Source organism: Pongo pygmaeus, chromosome 8 (assembly GCF_028885625.2).
Source record: "Pongo pygmaeus isolate AG05252 chromosome 8, NHGRI_mPonPyg2-v2.0_pri, whole genome shotgun sequence".
NCBI classification, from domain to species: domain Eukaryota; kingdom Metazoa; phylum Chordata; class Mammalia; order Primates; family Hominidae; genus Pongo; species Pongo pygmaeus.
In genome coordinates, this window is record NC_072381.2 from 74,439,250 (window position 1) to 74,454,348 (window position 15,099).

Genomic DNA, 15,099 nt, shown 5'->3' on the forward strand with positions numbered 1-15,099 from the left:
TCTACAACCCCTTATCCTAATCCAGATGTTCCTTTCTATTGTTAATAACTCTTTCAACCAATTGCCAATCGAAAAAAATTTGAATCTGCCTATGACTTGGAAGGCCCCACTTCCGGTTGTCCTGCCTTTCCAGACCAAATCAATGTACATCTTACATGCACAGATTGATGTCTCATGTCTCCCTAAAGGTATAAAACCAAGCTGTACCCAGGTCACCTTTGGCATATGTTCTCAGAATCTCCTGAGGGCTCTGTCACAGGCCATGGTCACTCATATTTGGCTGAGAATAAATCTCTTCCAACTATTTTACAGAGTTGGACTCTTTTCATGGACATAGATGCAGGGAAGACACAGTACCTAGGAAGATTTGAAATTGAGTGGAGATATCACCTGATATCCCTCTGATGTCACCTGTCTGTCTGGGCAGATGGAGTTGAGGAAGGGAAGAGAGGGGGAGACTTTAGCTGAGACTGAGTACAAACTATCTTGTGGTTTAGCTGCCTTTGAAGAGTCAGCACTGTCTCTAAGGTGTGACAAACTGGCATGATGAATTAAAGTGTCTGTGGCACTTAATCACTGTTTTAAGGTTAGATGACTTAGTAATGACGATAAGTGACAATAAGAAGTAGCTCTCTTAGCTATGTTACAAACACACATACACCCCCCGCATAAAGGTCCACCTATAACTCCTCATCAAAGTCTTGTATCCACCAAATCACAACATGTTGCTCTCCTACTTCAAGACTTTGAAAATAGTAAAGCTAAAATCTCAAATGTAGGTATGAACTGAACTTGAAAAATTGAGAGGCATCTTGTTTCATGTAAGAATGTTTGCCTAACTGATATGGATATTGGTAAACATGGTTGTTCGCTCTAGACTCCACTCTGGGTTTTGGAAAGCCATCTTGAATGATCTGATATAGCAGAGCTCCCATGAAATGGATGCTTCTGTAGAAGTTGTGGATTTAGCTCTTCCTTTAAGGATCAGTACTCACTAGAAAAATAGCCCATTTTTTCCGTTTTGCTCAAACCAGGATTTCTCAGCTTCAACACTGTTGACATTTTGAGCTAGACAATTTTTGTTGTGGGGGGCTGTCATCCTATGTGTTGTAGGATGCTTAGCACAATTCCTGGATGCCAGGGACGCAACCCCCCAGTTGTGACAACAAAAGTGCCAATGACTCTGAAGGGCAAAATTAACCATGATTGAGAACCATTGCTCTAAACCAAAGCATACTTCAAAGAGGATAAAATCTATTTGGGCCTAAGTTTGGTGTTCATACAAACAATAAACTGTAAATCCAGGCATAGATGCTGCCTATTTGGTCCTCATAATACCATAAAATCCAATGTGATTCAATTTTTTCATCTTCACACTCACTGGCTTGGGCAACATATAAACACAGTCTGATAGTCTGAGAATTGGGAGAACTTGTTTGTAGTCCTGATTCTGCCACTAACTGGATCTGTGACATTGGCTACATGGCTTCATCTCTCTGGCCCTCCCTTGGTTTTTCATTTGTAAATGAATGTGCTTGACTAAATTTTCTAGTGCTAAGTACAAAGATTATGAGACTCAGAATTTGATGCCACCTCAATAGTTGATACTATGGAATAGAAAAAGAAAGCTCTTTATCCTAGAGGGAGAGAGGCTTTATGTTAAACCTCCTAAAAGCATTTAACTCCGTCTCCTTGAGCACCTAAGCCAGGTACCTGCAATTGAATTTTTCTAAAAATTCAGAGAAACCTTTGGAGTAATATGTGGCTAGAAATTTATCACTTGACCTCTAGGGGTGGCTCCTATGTTGAACAGTTGTATAATGGCCACAGAGATCAGTGTGGTAAGAGGGAAAGACATTTCTCTCATTACTAAAACTGTTATTAGAAATCTGGGACTTGAAGTGATACTGTAGTAACTAACAAAACAACCCAAACCCTATACTGTACATACAGAAGACCAAATCCTGAGATAAAAATGAATAAATCTTGTATCCTATAACTTTGGGGTGCTGTGGTATCTTTAAAGCCATGACAGAAAGAAGTAATATTTTTATTACCTTTGTAAACACAGGAGCTGCAATGATAGGTTTTCCATCCAATCCTTGCAAGTAATTGGTGGGGCTCTGACACTGGTAGAAGGGAACCAACAGTAAATTCATTGTTACTAATATTATTAGATGGATAGTGAGACATAACAAACCTATAGAATTTGGTATATGAAATGCATCTCAAACCAAAAAACTGATGTATTCTAAGTTTTTGAATCACAGACTTCAAATTTTAGACTGAGTTGACTCTATTTCTCTCTAGGTCATGGTGGCTATAAAATATGTGCTGCCTATCCCCACACCACCCCTTCACATATAGATCTGTGGATCTATGTCATTAACCCTAAACCTCCGAAGAGGCTCCATAGAACCGCTGGGGCTACACAGATCACAGTTTGAAAACCAATGGATTAGAACTAAAACTTGACCCCTCTGCACTACTAAATGGGTCAGATAATTTTTAAAAAGAGGTTGTAGATAAATATATTTAAATACATTGATCATCAATAAAGAAATATATCAGGCTGGGTATGGTGGCTCACAGCTGTAATTCTAGCACTTTGGGAGGCTGAGGCGGGAGGATGGCTTGAGGCCAGGAGTTCAAGACCCGCCTGGGTAACACAGTGAGATCTCGTCTCTACAAATAATTTTTTCAAAAATAGAAAAAATATATATATATAAAAGAAATACATCAATAACATGTTATATGTATATTTAGATAGTATGACTTCATATGTTTTAAAGTCTATGCATACATATATGTATTCTTCTGTATGCATAGACAATGCCTGGAACTACCCACTAGAAACTACTAACATGAAGTACCTCTGAGGAGTGAAGGCACTGGAGTAGAATCTTGACTAAGCTTTTTACTTAATACATTTTTTGGGGGGGAGTGGGAGGACAGGGTCTTATTCTGTTGCCCAGGCTGGAGTGCAGCTATGCTATCACAGGTCACTGTGGCCTTGACCTCTCAGGCTCAAGTGATCCTCCCATGTCAGCCTCCCGCGTAGCTGGGACCATAGGTGCACGCCACCATGCCTGGCTAATTTTTTTTTCTTTTTTGTAGAGATAGGGTCTTGCTATGTTGCCCAGACAGATCTCAAACTCCTGGACTCAAGCAATCCTCCCACCTTGGCCTCCCAAAGTGCTGAGATCACAGGTGTGAGCCACCACACCTGGCATACTTCTGTACTTTTAAAGTGTTTTTACAATAAGCATGTATCATTATTATTAACTTAAAGGATGAGAGCCTTTGCTGTTTTCTAAAAAATAACTACATGCTTGCTTCGTCTTAGAAAGTGGAATTCTCTGCAGCTCCATGAAACTAATCAGGTTTTATGATATAGACTGTTTGTTCTAGGCCAGTCTGAGAGGTGACAGCTCACTGCATATGTAATTGGCACCCTTTATAAAGCTGAAAAGCGAGGGACTAATTTGTAAAGTGTTTCTTTTCCTCAGAAATTTGCCTATTGAAGCCTGAGAATATGTTCCCAAAGCAACAGGAACCACTGCTCTCAAACATCAGAAATACAAGGTGATTATCCTAATGATGGAGTTGCACCTGAGAAAAACACGATCATGCCATGCAAGATGGTCATGGTCACCATGCCTGTCTGTCACAGTGGATGGCACTTGTGTTTCACTTGGATTCTTGTACCTGCTGGATGGTTGCCACACGAGGTTGGGCCACCAAATGCTGGTCTTGGGGTACTGCTGGAGGAATGGCTGCAAAGGTAGTGGGAGGAGATGACACCTCATTTGGCTTCTGGATTCTGAGAAATTATTAAAATATAGATTATAAAACAGACCTATCACTCTGTGAAAATTATTTTAGGAAAACTAGTAATGGCATCACTGCTTACAGGTGAGTGTCATAAAAATCTTGGTTTGATGATATTTTACAAACGTTGACCAAGGGCATTTTTGCTACACACTTTGTTAGGCAATGCAAACACGAAAATGCATAAGACACCATTCCTGTCCTTGGGCCGTTGTTCTCAGTGTAGCCAGGGAGTCAAACATATAAACAGTTAACTGAGATCCAAGACAAATGCAGTGATGGAAGCATGTGCAGAAGGTAATTTTTTGAGATTTGTTTTGTTGTTACCCTCGGTATTTTCCCTCCCCCTCCCATTTCAAGTAAGAGGCCAGGCTTTGTAAATCTATACCTCTGATCCAAGACAGGGTCTCTCACATATAAAACTTAACCTCTGAGAATTTGGCATGGCAGAAAGTAGAAACGGCATGAAGTCAACAAGCTCTTCAAGTTTACACAAATTAAATTAAAGAGAGTATTTGAAGGGCAAGAGAGCCAGCAAGTATTCTTGAGAAGGCTGCAGAGGGGAGATTATTTTAGTTTTGCTGTGGAAGAGACAGAGGTCTGTGGATCTTGCCAGAGAACCTGAAGCCAGGGAGAACCTACGTCCAGAGGGGAAGGCCATCTCTCTCGGTAAATGGCTCCCAGTCTTGTTAAAGATATCAGTAATTACACACGTCAGAAAGCAACAAGCTCTGGACTTGAAGAGAACTTGGGATTTGGGACATGGGCCTCTCACCTGTAACCCATGGATAGATGACTGGATGACAGAGGGCTTTCCTTTGGCCTAGGTGTTATATCTCTTTGCCTCAGCTTCCTCATCTCTAAAATGGGGAAATAATAATTCCTGGAGGGGGCACGGTGGCTCACACCTATAATCCCAGCACTCTGGGAGGTTGAAGTGGGTGGATCACTTAAGGCCAAGAGTTCAAGACCCAGCCTGGCCAATATGGCGCAACCCCATCTCTACTAAAAATACAAAAAAAATTATCCAGGCATGGTGGCGTGTGCCTGTAATTCCAGCTTCTTGGGAGGCTGAGATGGAATAATCGTTTGAACCCGGGTGGCAGAGGTTGCAGTGAGCTGAGATCACACCACAGCACTCTAGCCTGGGCAACAGAGCAACACTCTGTCTCAAAATAAACAAATAAATAATAAAAAATTCTTATCTCCTAGGGTTTTGTGAGGATTAAATGAGATAATTCATGTAACGTGTTTAGAATGGTGCTTGCTCCAAAACTGCTCTCTCTCTCTCTGGCTCATTGTTAAACTGTGAGGGGGAAAGTGACACTCAATACCAGACTGGATGTTTTCCCTAACCAGGCAGCATCTGATCTCAAGCAGAATGATGTGCTAATGCAAAGCCAATCCGTGTATCCAAAGCATCTGTTTTCTTCTTCTACAATAATAGAATACCTGATTGCTTTACATGGTTACTCCAAATAAAGACTACATATCCCAACATTCACTGCAGCTAGGTGTGGCCACATGGGTACTTTCTGATTATGGGATATGAAGGATAGTGGTATATGCATTTTAAGAGAGATGACCTTAAAAGGCTGACCAGCCTTTATTTCTTTCTATTTTAGCCTAAGAAGATGAGGGCAACATCTTAGTGTGAGATAAAGCAGAAAGCAGGAAGCACAGAGGAACCTAGTGGAATGTGGGGTCATTTTACCCATCAAATCCAGATTTGTATGTAAATAAGAAATAAATATCTGTTTCATTTAAGTCACAGTTAATTTGAGTCTCTATGATACACAACTGAGGCTGAATCCCAACAACTACAAGTAGATTTAGAGCAAATAAATAAAAGGGATATTTCTTGCTTATTTAAGTTTATAGATCAAAATTCTTACCCCTTAGGTTTGTAACACATTATGGGAGCCACAAGGAAGCAGTGATGCGTGTGCAATAGGGGAGAAGTTTATTACAGAGCTCAAAGCAAAAGAACATTTAGACTGGGTTTTGTAGGATAAATAAGAGTTTGCTAGACAGAGAAGATAGCGCAATCCTAGCAAGTGAATAGCTTGAACAAAGGAGTGAAGAGGAACTATACATGATTTGGGTGAGATGTCAACAATGTAGACAGCCTGAGGTGGGGAAGGAAGGAGGGGACAGAAAAACCTGGTTGATGCTCTACTGAATAAGGCTTTGTATGTACGCCATGTTAAGATTTTTTTTAAATGTTGCTGTTTGTTTTGTGTTTGATTTTTGTTTTCTCATAGATAATAATCTTTTTCTGAGTCAGGAAAACAATAGGATCTGAATCTTGATCTCTTTTAGAGAATAACTGGTTGCAGTTTGGACACTATAAAAGAGAGAAAAAGGCAGAAGCATACAGGAAGCCCTCTAAGGACGTGGTTGGCATAAAAGGCAGGTGAGAAGGAGGAGTTGACTCAAGGCCACGAGAATGATAAAGGAAGGAGGTAAAAGAGGAATCATTTACTCTGGTTATGAATGTTCATATCTGCACAAAGGCTAGAAGCAAATTATCATTTCAAGGTAGGCATAAACAAAGGATTTCTGCCCTTAAGGAGCTCATCCTCTGTAGGGAGTAAATTGGAAAGATTCAAATTAATCTGCTAGGCAAGACTTAAGCAAAAGTAGGGTCTTCTTCAAATCCACTCAATTTATTTATTTATTTATTTATTTATTTATTTTTGTGGTCAAACCCTGGAGCCACCCTTCTTAAGTTCTAGTAACCAATTAATAGTTCTCTTTGAGCTATTAATTGAGCTGAGGTTGCTAAAGCTATAAGATAGAAAATCAGAATTACCGATTCATCTCTTCCTTGTTAGGGTGCCCTTCTGAGTCAGAAGAAGAAACCCCTGGAAAAATAAAAACAAAACATAAGATTGTTAAGATGACAATTTCTTAAATTGGTTCCTAAACACGACATGAGATTTCTAAGATGATACTTTGTTTACCCGATTCCCAAATATCTGAATACCTTCCGAATCTTAGAAATGAACTCAGTGAGGCCGGGTGTGGTGGCTCATGCCTGTAATCCCAGCACTTTGGGAGGCCAAGGTGGGCGGATCACCTGAGGTCCGGAGTTCGAGACCAGCCTGACCAAAATGGAGAAACCCCATCTCTACTAAAAATACAAAATTAGCTGGGCATGGTGGCGCATGCCAGTAATCCCAGCTACTCCGGAGGCTGAGGCAGGAGAATGGCTTGAACCTGGGAGGTGGAGGTTGCTGTGAGCCGAGATCGCGCCATTGCACTCCAGCCTGGGCAACAAGAGCAAAACTCTGTCTTAAAAAAAAAAAAAGAAAAAAAAAAAGAAAAAAAAAAAAGAAATGAACTCAGTGATTCACTACACTAACACCCAACTTGACAAACAAGGAAATAGGCCCTAAGAAGTTGAAGGAATTGCTCAAGGTCACATGTCTAGTTAGTGGTACTGTTCAAATTAACTGACCCAACTTCTAAGGGTTCTTGTGTGTAAAACACCTGCTGATGCCTTTGGCCTAACAGAGCAATATTTGCAGACATTCTCTGGTGTTCGTAAGTCCTCTTGCTCTTGGCCTACACAGATTGAATACAAGAAGGGATTACACTGGATTCCAAACATTGTAGGTGTAGGTAGATGCTCTTCCGTCCAGTCCTAATATTAACAAGTCATACTTCATTGTGAGAGAGGGGGTGTTTAAAGTCTTTTTGTCACAAAGAAAAAAAAAACCCAGCAATCCAATCTCAGCACTGTTAGCAGAGCTTTGATCCTGGATTTACTTCTCAAGATAGTGCATTCCATGAAGATATATAACAGCTAAATCTGGAGGTATTTATTGGACTCCAAAAATGTGAGGATAAAAACACATACACATACAACACATTTCTATTCATGTATTTATTCAAAAAATGTTTATCAAATACTCACTATGTACTTGGTACTATGTAAGTACCTAGTACAAGTACATATTGGAGATATAAATAAGGCATGGCCTTACAATCTAGTTGATATGGGCATCTATACCATAATAATATGTTTAAATGTTAAAACCAAGGCATACATAAGGTATTATTGGTGAAAAAAGTGCTAAAGAATGATCTGCAGACAAAATTCAGAGGATAAGATAAAATAGGAACACAAATATAGGTAGATACAAAGGAGCATAAGTTGATTTTTTTCACCTCAAATTAATCATATAAACTTGATGCCAATGTAAATGCCTTTCCAGTGTTCCCAAATGGTATCCATGCATCTATCCTTGACTCCCTGCAGTATATTTTCAAACAGCAGCCAGAGTGACTGTTAAGTCAGATCGTCTGGGCACAGGGACTCACACCTATAATCCCAGTACTTTGGGAGGCCAAGATGGGCAGATCACTTGAGGTGAGGAGTTCAAGACCAGCCTGGCCAACATGGTGAAACCCCATCTCTACTAAAAATACAAAAATTAGCCAGGTGTGGTGGTGCATGCCTGTAATCCTAGCTACTTGGGAAGCTGGGACACGAGAATCACTTGAACCCGGGAGGCAGAGGTTGCAGTGGGCCAAGATGGTGTCACTGCACTCCAGCCTGGGCAATAGAGTGAGACTCTGTCTTAAAAACAAAACAAAACAAAAAACAAAAAAACTAAGATCATGTCATGTCTTTGCTCAGAATGCTCCAGAACTTCTCATCTACCTCAGGGTCAAAATGACCTACAAGGACTTTTGTGATCTGCTTACCTCCCTCCTTCCACTTCCACCCCATCTTACCTTTCAACCTCATCTTCTGTTACTTTCTTGCTCACTCCACCCTGGCCACATTGGCTCATCTCTGTGTCTTAAGACAAGCACACTCCCACCCTCAGGGCCACTGCACTTGCTGATTTTTCTGCCTAGAGTAAATTTCTCTCAAACGACCTTGTGGCTCATTCCCCACCCCTCCGCCCTCCACACTCATACATATGCCATTCCTATCTCTTTTTCTTGGTTTTTGTATCTTTCACAGTGTTTATATATACCTATCATATCATATATTTTATTTGTTTATCTTGTTTATTTTCTGTCTTTCCCATCATATAATGTAAATTATCAGTAAATGAGCCTAAGCATTTTTGTTCTACTCAGTTCACTGCTGTATCCTCATTTCCTAGAAGAGCATGTGGTAGAGGAGGCCCTCAATAAATATTTATTGATTATAACTAAATGTCTTACTATTAAGTGTCATACTCCAAGAGTATTTTGTTTTACCTTCTATATAAATCTCAGCAGAAGTCGAATCAGTCCCATAGATGTTAGAAGCAAAGCAGGAATAGCGTCCTGTGTCTTCTTCAAAGGCTTCCGCAATGGTCAGTGAGTGCAGATTTCCTGCCTGGACGATATGAATATCTGGGGAATTTTCAAGCTCCTTGCCTTCACAGTACCACCTGCAGGGAAAAGAATATGGTCACTGGATGTGACTCAAATGCAAGACAATAACATAGACAGCTCCAGATATTCTCTAAATGAGCTTCATTTAAAGTCAGAACAACAACAACAAAAAAACTCCATCATTATAACATTATTTTTTTGTAACAGTGAGAAGAGTTGGCAGTATTCAAACCATATTGACACCATACTCAAGAAATTAGAAAGTAGCTCCAGTTAAGAATGGTACAACTGAGAAAACTGGTGAGAAAGCAGGAACAGCCAAGTACAAAGATCAGGGTCTTTGATGTGGAACTTGGCTTCTCCTAAAATGACTTTCTGATTCTATCATATGCATTAAGTGCTACATTCGCTTATATGAGAGAATCTAAGAGATAATACAGGTTCGTAAAGTTAAGGACACTCATTTCTTTCTATTAAGTTTCATCTGACCTAACTAAATGAAAATTAATTTGTTCTGTTACTTGAGCCATCAGAGTAAGGAGGAGGGGTCATATTCTCCCAGGAGTGGCCCAACTCTGGCAAATAACCCAAGTTAAATATGTTTCTGTAGGTTATGATATTTTCTTTTAATTCTATATCCTTGAAGTTAGAAATTTTTATTACAGCCTAGTTTTCTGGCCAAAGTTTACCAAAAATACTATTAAAATAATGTTTAAAATGTAGAGGTGCATAATAAGAGAAATGGACATTAAAATTAAATGGAAATTCCATTCTTCATGTAGAAGATTGGCAAAAGTCTAAATGTTTGACCACTCTTACACATTGCTAGTGTGAATGGCATAAACCCTATGAAAGAAGTCTGCCAATACTGCCAGAATTACAGATGCAAATATCCTTGGACCCAACAATCCCACTTGTGGGAATCTATCGTATAGATCCACTTGTATACATACAAAATGACAAATGTATAGGCTACTCATTCAAAGCAGCAAAACATTGTAAACCATTCAGGCGTTCATCCTCAGGGGACTGATGCAGCCGCACAACAGAACACTATGCTGCTCTAAAAAGAAGATGAGAATGATCACTATGTACTGACATGGAAAGAATCCCAAGATATATAATTGAATTTTAACAGTAAGGTGCAAAATAGTGCATGTAGGGTGCTAGCCTTGTATAAGAAATGGGGTTTACAGGTTGCATTATGTCGCCCCACCATAGATATGTGAAAGTTCTACCCCACCCCTATACTTGTGAATATGACCTTACAAGGGGGCAGAAAATAAGATATGTTCATGTTGTTTGCATTTGCAGAAAGAAAATTGGAAAGAATAAAATGCAAATCATAAGCGGCTATTGGGGCGAAGGGAAACAAGATGGATAAGGACAGATAGGAGTGAGATGGCTCAGTGTACCCTTTTACATTTTTTCATTTTTTGAAATAATAACTATTAATCAACATAATAAAAAGTAGTTAAGTGGGAGGTATAATAACTACTAAGTGTCAAAAATTAAGTAGCCTTGGCAGTTGCTAATCTTTACTGTAATTTAGATCTAACCACTCAGTGCTGTAATCCCTGTCTCCCTCCCACCATTTATATAGCAAGTTTCTTTTTTTTTTTTTTTTTGAGACCGAGTCTTGCTCTGTCACCAGGTTGGAGTGCAGTGGTCCAATCTCCACTCACTGCAACCTCTGCCTCCCGGGTTCAAGCAATTCTCCTGCCTCAGCCTCCCAAGTAGCAGGGGCTACATGTGCACACCACCATGCCTAGCTAATTTTTGTATTTTTAGTAGAGACAGGGTTTCACCATGTTGACCAGAATGGTCTTGATCTCTTGACCTTGTGATCCACCCGCCTTGGCCTCCCAAAGTGCTGGGATTACAGGTATGAGCCACTGCGCCTGGCCCTTTTTTTTGGAGGGGTTGGGGGAGGGTCTCACTCTGTTGCCCTAGAGTGCAGTGGCATGATCATGGCTCACTCCAGCCTCAACCTCCCGGGCTCAAGTGATCCTCCCACCTCAGCCTCCCAAGTAGCTGGGACCACAGGCACGTGCTGCCACACCTGGCTAATTTTTGTGTTTTTAGTAGATACGGGTTTTGCTATGTTGCCCAGGCTAGTCTTGAACTCCTGGGCTCAAGCAATTCATCTGCCTTGGCCTTCCAAAGTGCTGGGATTATAGGAATGAGCCACCACACACATCCTATAAGGCAAGATTCTAAAGCACACTGAAGAAAACTTACCTGTTTACTTCCCAACAGTCAAGCTATTCTTTATTATTCCATAAATATGTCATGGTCACCCCCCCACATTCAAGTCTCTGCCCATGTTTTTTCTCTCTGAGATTCTCTTTTTATGCCTTTCAGCTACTACAAATATAAGTCATCCATCAAAATTTGGCTCAGATATTACCTCCTCCACAAAGCTATATTTTACCATCAATTCTGAATGATTGTTACGTTTTCTAACTTCACCTAAAAAAAAAAAACCTATACTATGTCATGCAAATACTTGATTATACACTCTTTTATTATTTTCTATTTTGAAAATGTGTCTTGCCTCACCAGTTTCCTAGGTTGTAAATGTTTTGAAGGTAAGGACAGTGTCTTGGATGCTCTTGTAAGCATCCACAGTGCTTACCACAGATTTCTGTATACTCTCTCTTTGGCCATCTTATCTCATCCTATAGTTGCAATTATTACCTCTATTTGGGACAACATCCAAATTTGCCTTTCCAGCTCTGATTTCTGGACCCCATCTCCCATCACTCTTCCCTTCAATATGTTCCAACCACATTGGTCTTTCAATTCTGTGAACACATAAGCTTTTCCCACTTTGGAATTTTGGTACTTCCTGAAACCCTCCTCCCCCAGACCTTTACAAAGATAGGTCCTTCTCATGAGTCAGATCTCAGCTCAAATGTCACCTTCTCAGAGAGGCCTTCCCTGACCCTCTTCCCAATATAGCCCCCTTATCCTCAGTCATTCCAGCACATTACCCTCTTTTGTTATCTTCATAACATTTGTTACTATCTGAAATTGTCTTATATATTTGTTTATTTTATTGTGGTTTGCTCCCTTCACTAGACTGCAAAGTGCAGGAGAGGACCGTATTGGTCTTATTCACCACTACAATGCCAGCACCTACAACAGTGCCCTGGCACATGGTAGGTACTCAGAAAATAAGTGTTTGATGGGTTTGTTGAAAGATTGAATGATGGAAAAAATTCGTAGTTAATATTTTCTAAGTATTTGTTATTTGCTTCATCAAGTTCAATGGCAACCTTTGATTTCTGTTGTGGCAGCAGCAGAACATAGAGTTGCTGAAATGGGTTCATAAATCTCCCAAAGCATAAAACTACCAAGACCACAAGGAGCTTGTACAAACAAATCCTCAGAGCATGTGCAGTTCCAAATTCAAATACTGGATGTCCGATTAAACAAGACATATGGAGCACATATGTTTATCTTTACTCCCCTCCTGAAATGTCCCTAAAATGAGAATAAAAGAATTTTTTAAAGGTACAAAACCATAAGGACAAAAAGAATGGAAGGGGAGACAATAGCAGATCTAAGACTTCAAAACTCTTGGAAGGTGGAAAGCAGGTTGAGGAGCCAGGAGATTTGAGAAATGTGGAAACCAAGTGCCCACTTGGGGATATTAGTCAAAGAAGAAGCCAATTTGTGCAGCAGAACCCCAGAAAGTTTTGGGATTTGGAGACACAAGATTGCTGACAATGGGAGAAGAGATACAGAGCTTAGAACAGGGAGGTTGGTTACAAGTTTGGAACATGAGCTTTTAGATCTCCCCACTAGGTCACCTCTCCTCTTCTGAGCCGTTAGCGAATGTCCCAGAATGAAGGCTGAGTTGCAGACTGAGCCAGCAGCTGCTCCATGTTGGAGCAGGAGGAAGAAGGGCTTCTAAAGGGATTTCTCTAGGGAAAAACATGGGCCTTATGGATCACCTAAGACTACATGGAAGAGAATATTTAGGATAAGTTACACAAATCTGTTGGAGAATTAAGACAAATTTGCAATGGAAACACAGAACTAAGCATGTAAAAAAAAATGGCGTCATCAACTTTAAGATCAAAATAAAGAGTTGTACAAGCAAAGAAACATTCACTTTACCCTACCAGGCTTGGTAGTGAACAATACTTAGGTAGTAACAGGAAGGTGGGCAGTTTCCTAAACCACAGTGTGATGATTATAATGAAGTGACAAAGAAAGGAGCAAGGGGAATGCTAGTTTAAGGGGTGCTAACCCTTCATCTTGCAGAATAGGAAGTCAGCAGAAATAGCTAACATCAGCAAACCAAGCAATAGCAGTAGAAGCATATCACAGTGGTTCTGAAAGTGCAGTTCACTTTCTGTGAAGACAGAACTATTTTTGTATAACACAAAGATATTATTTGCCTTTTCATTGTATTGACATTTATACTGATGGTGCAAAAGCCACAGTGGGTCTAATTGCTGGTGCTTTAGCAACACAAATTAAAGCACTGTTGCAAAACTGATTAGTGGTTATTGCATTTACCACCACACTTGCAATTAAAAAAAAAAAGAAAGAAAGAAACAAGAAAGAAAAAGAGGCCGGGCACGGTGGCTCATGCCTGTAATCCTAGCACTTTAGGAGGCTGGGGCAGGTGGATCACTTGAGGTCAGGAGTTCAAGACCAGCCTGACCAACATGGATAAAACCCACCTCTACTAAAAATACAAAAATTAGTGGGCATGGTGATGCACACCTGTAATCCCACCTACTCAGGAGACTGAGGAAGGAGAATCGCTTGAACCCAGGAGGCAGAAGTTGCAATGAGCCAAAATCGCAGCACTGCACCCCAGCCTGCACGACGTGAGTGAGACTCCATCTCAAAAAAAAAAAAGAAGAAAGAAAAAAGGAAAAGAAAAATTCCGTTTCACCAAAAAGTGTCCTTGATGAAGCAGTAAAAGTCATTACTTTTATTAATCTCCACCTTGAGTCCATGTGTTCTTAATATTTGGGTGGTAAAATGAGAAGTATTAATAGCATAAGTACTAATATCATAAAAATCTGTTGCATATGGAAGAACACTTGTGTGATGTTTACATTAAGGGTTGAACTAGCTGCTTAATGCATGAAACAATATTTTAACTGGAAAGAACAAATGATAGACAAATTATGGTTATTCAAACTTGGGTATTAAGCAGACATTTTCTCAAAAATGAAGGAAGTAAACCTGACATTTCAAGTAAAAAAAAAAACTGACAGTATTTGTTGGAATGAAAAAATTTGAGGTTTCAAGGGAAAATTAGAAGTTTGGAAAACTTGTATCCTCCACGGTAAGTTTATGGTTTTCCAATACTTAAATTTTTTTAAAGAAATCAGTGATGATATTAACAAATGTGATTTTAAAATATTATATAATAAAATGTATCACCTTTTGGAAGATCTGCATTACTAATTTTCCTGATGACCAATGCATGATATTATCCATTCAAAGTTCAAGACAGACCAGTAGGTTTCAGTATAGCAGAGTACAAAAGTTTATTCATGTGGTTTCAGATTTCACATTGCAACGAATCTTTCAGAAACGACTGATAGTTAATTTTAATATGGTATCAAATAAGAATAGCCACAATTTCCTGAAAAGACTATTAAAATACTCCTCCTGTTTCTGACTACATAACTGTGTAAGTTTGGATTTTTTAAAATTTACTTCAACCCAAACAACATAATACAACAAACTGGATGCCGAAGCCAATGTGAGGATCCAGCTGTCTTCCATTAAGCCAGATATTAAAGAGATATGCAAACAATGAAAAACAATGCTACTCTTCTCACTAAACGGTTTTTTGTTCATTTTGGAAAATGCAGTTATTTTTTATAATTTTTTTTGTTAACGTTTATTATTACCATTTAAAAATGAATAAACAATATTTAAAATCTT

General features: G+C 39.5%; 1 protein-coding gene across 2 annotated transcripts in view; it reads right to left on the bottom strand.

Annotated features, from left to right (window-relative positions):
- MYPN (myopalladin) overlaps nucleotides 1-15,099 on the bottom strand; it is a 111,763-nt gene that overhangs the window by 59,547 nt on the left and 37,117 nt on the right. For both annotated transcript variants that reach the window (XM_063670558.1, XM_054436699.2), the window contains 4 exons: nucleotides 9,055-9,230; nucleotides 6,647-6,698; nucleotides 3,709-3,823; nucleotides 2,058-2,129 (listed from right to left, as the gene is read on the bottom strand). In XM_063670558.1, the coding sequence (XP_063526628.1) occupies nucleotides 2,058-2,129; nucleotides 3,709-3,823; nucleotides 6,647-6,698; nucleotides 9,055-9,230 (415 nt within the window). The remainder of the gene's footprint in view (nucleotides 1-2,057; nucleotides 2,130-3,708; nucleotides 3,824-6,646; nucleotides 6,699-9,054; nucleotides 9,231-15,099) is intronic.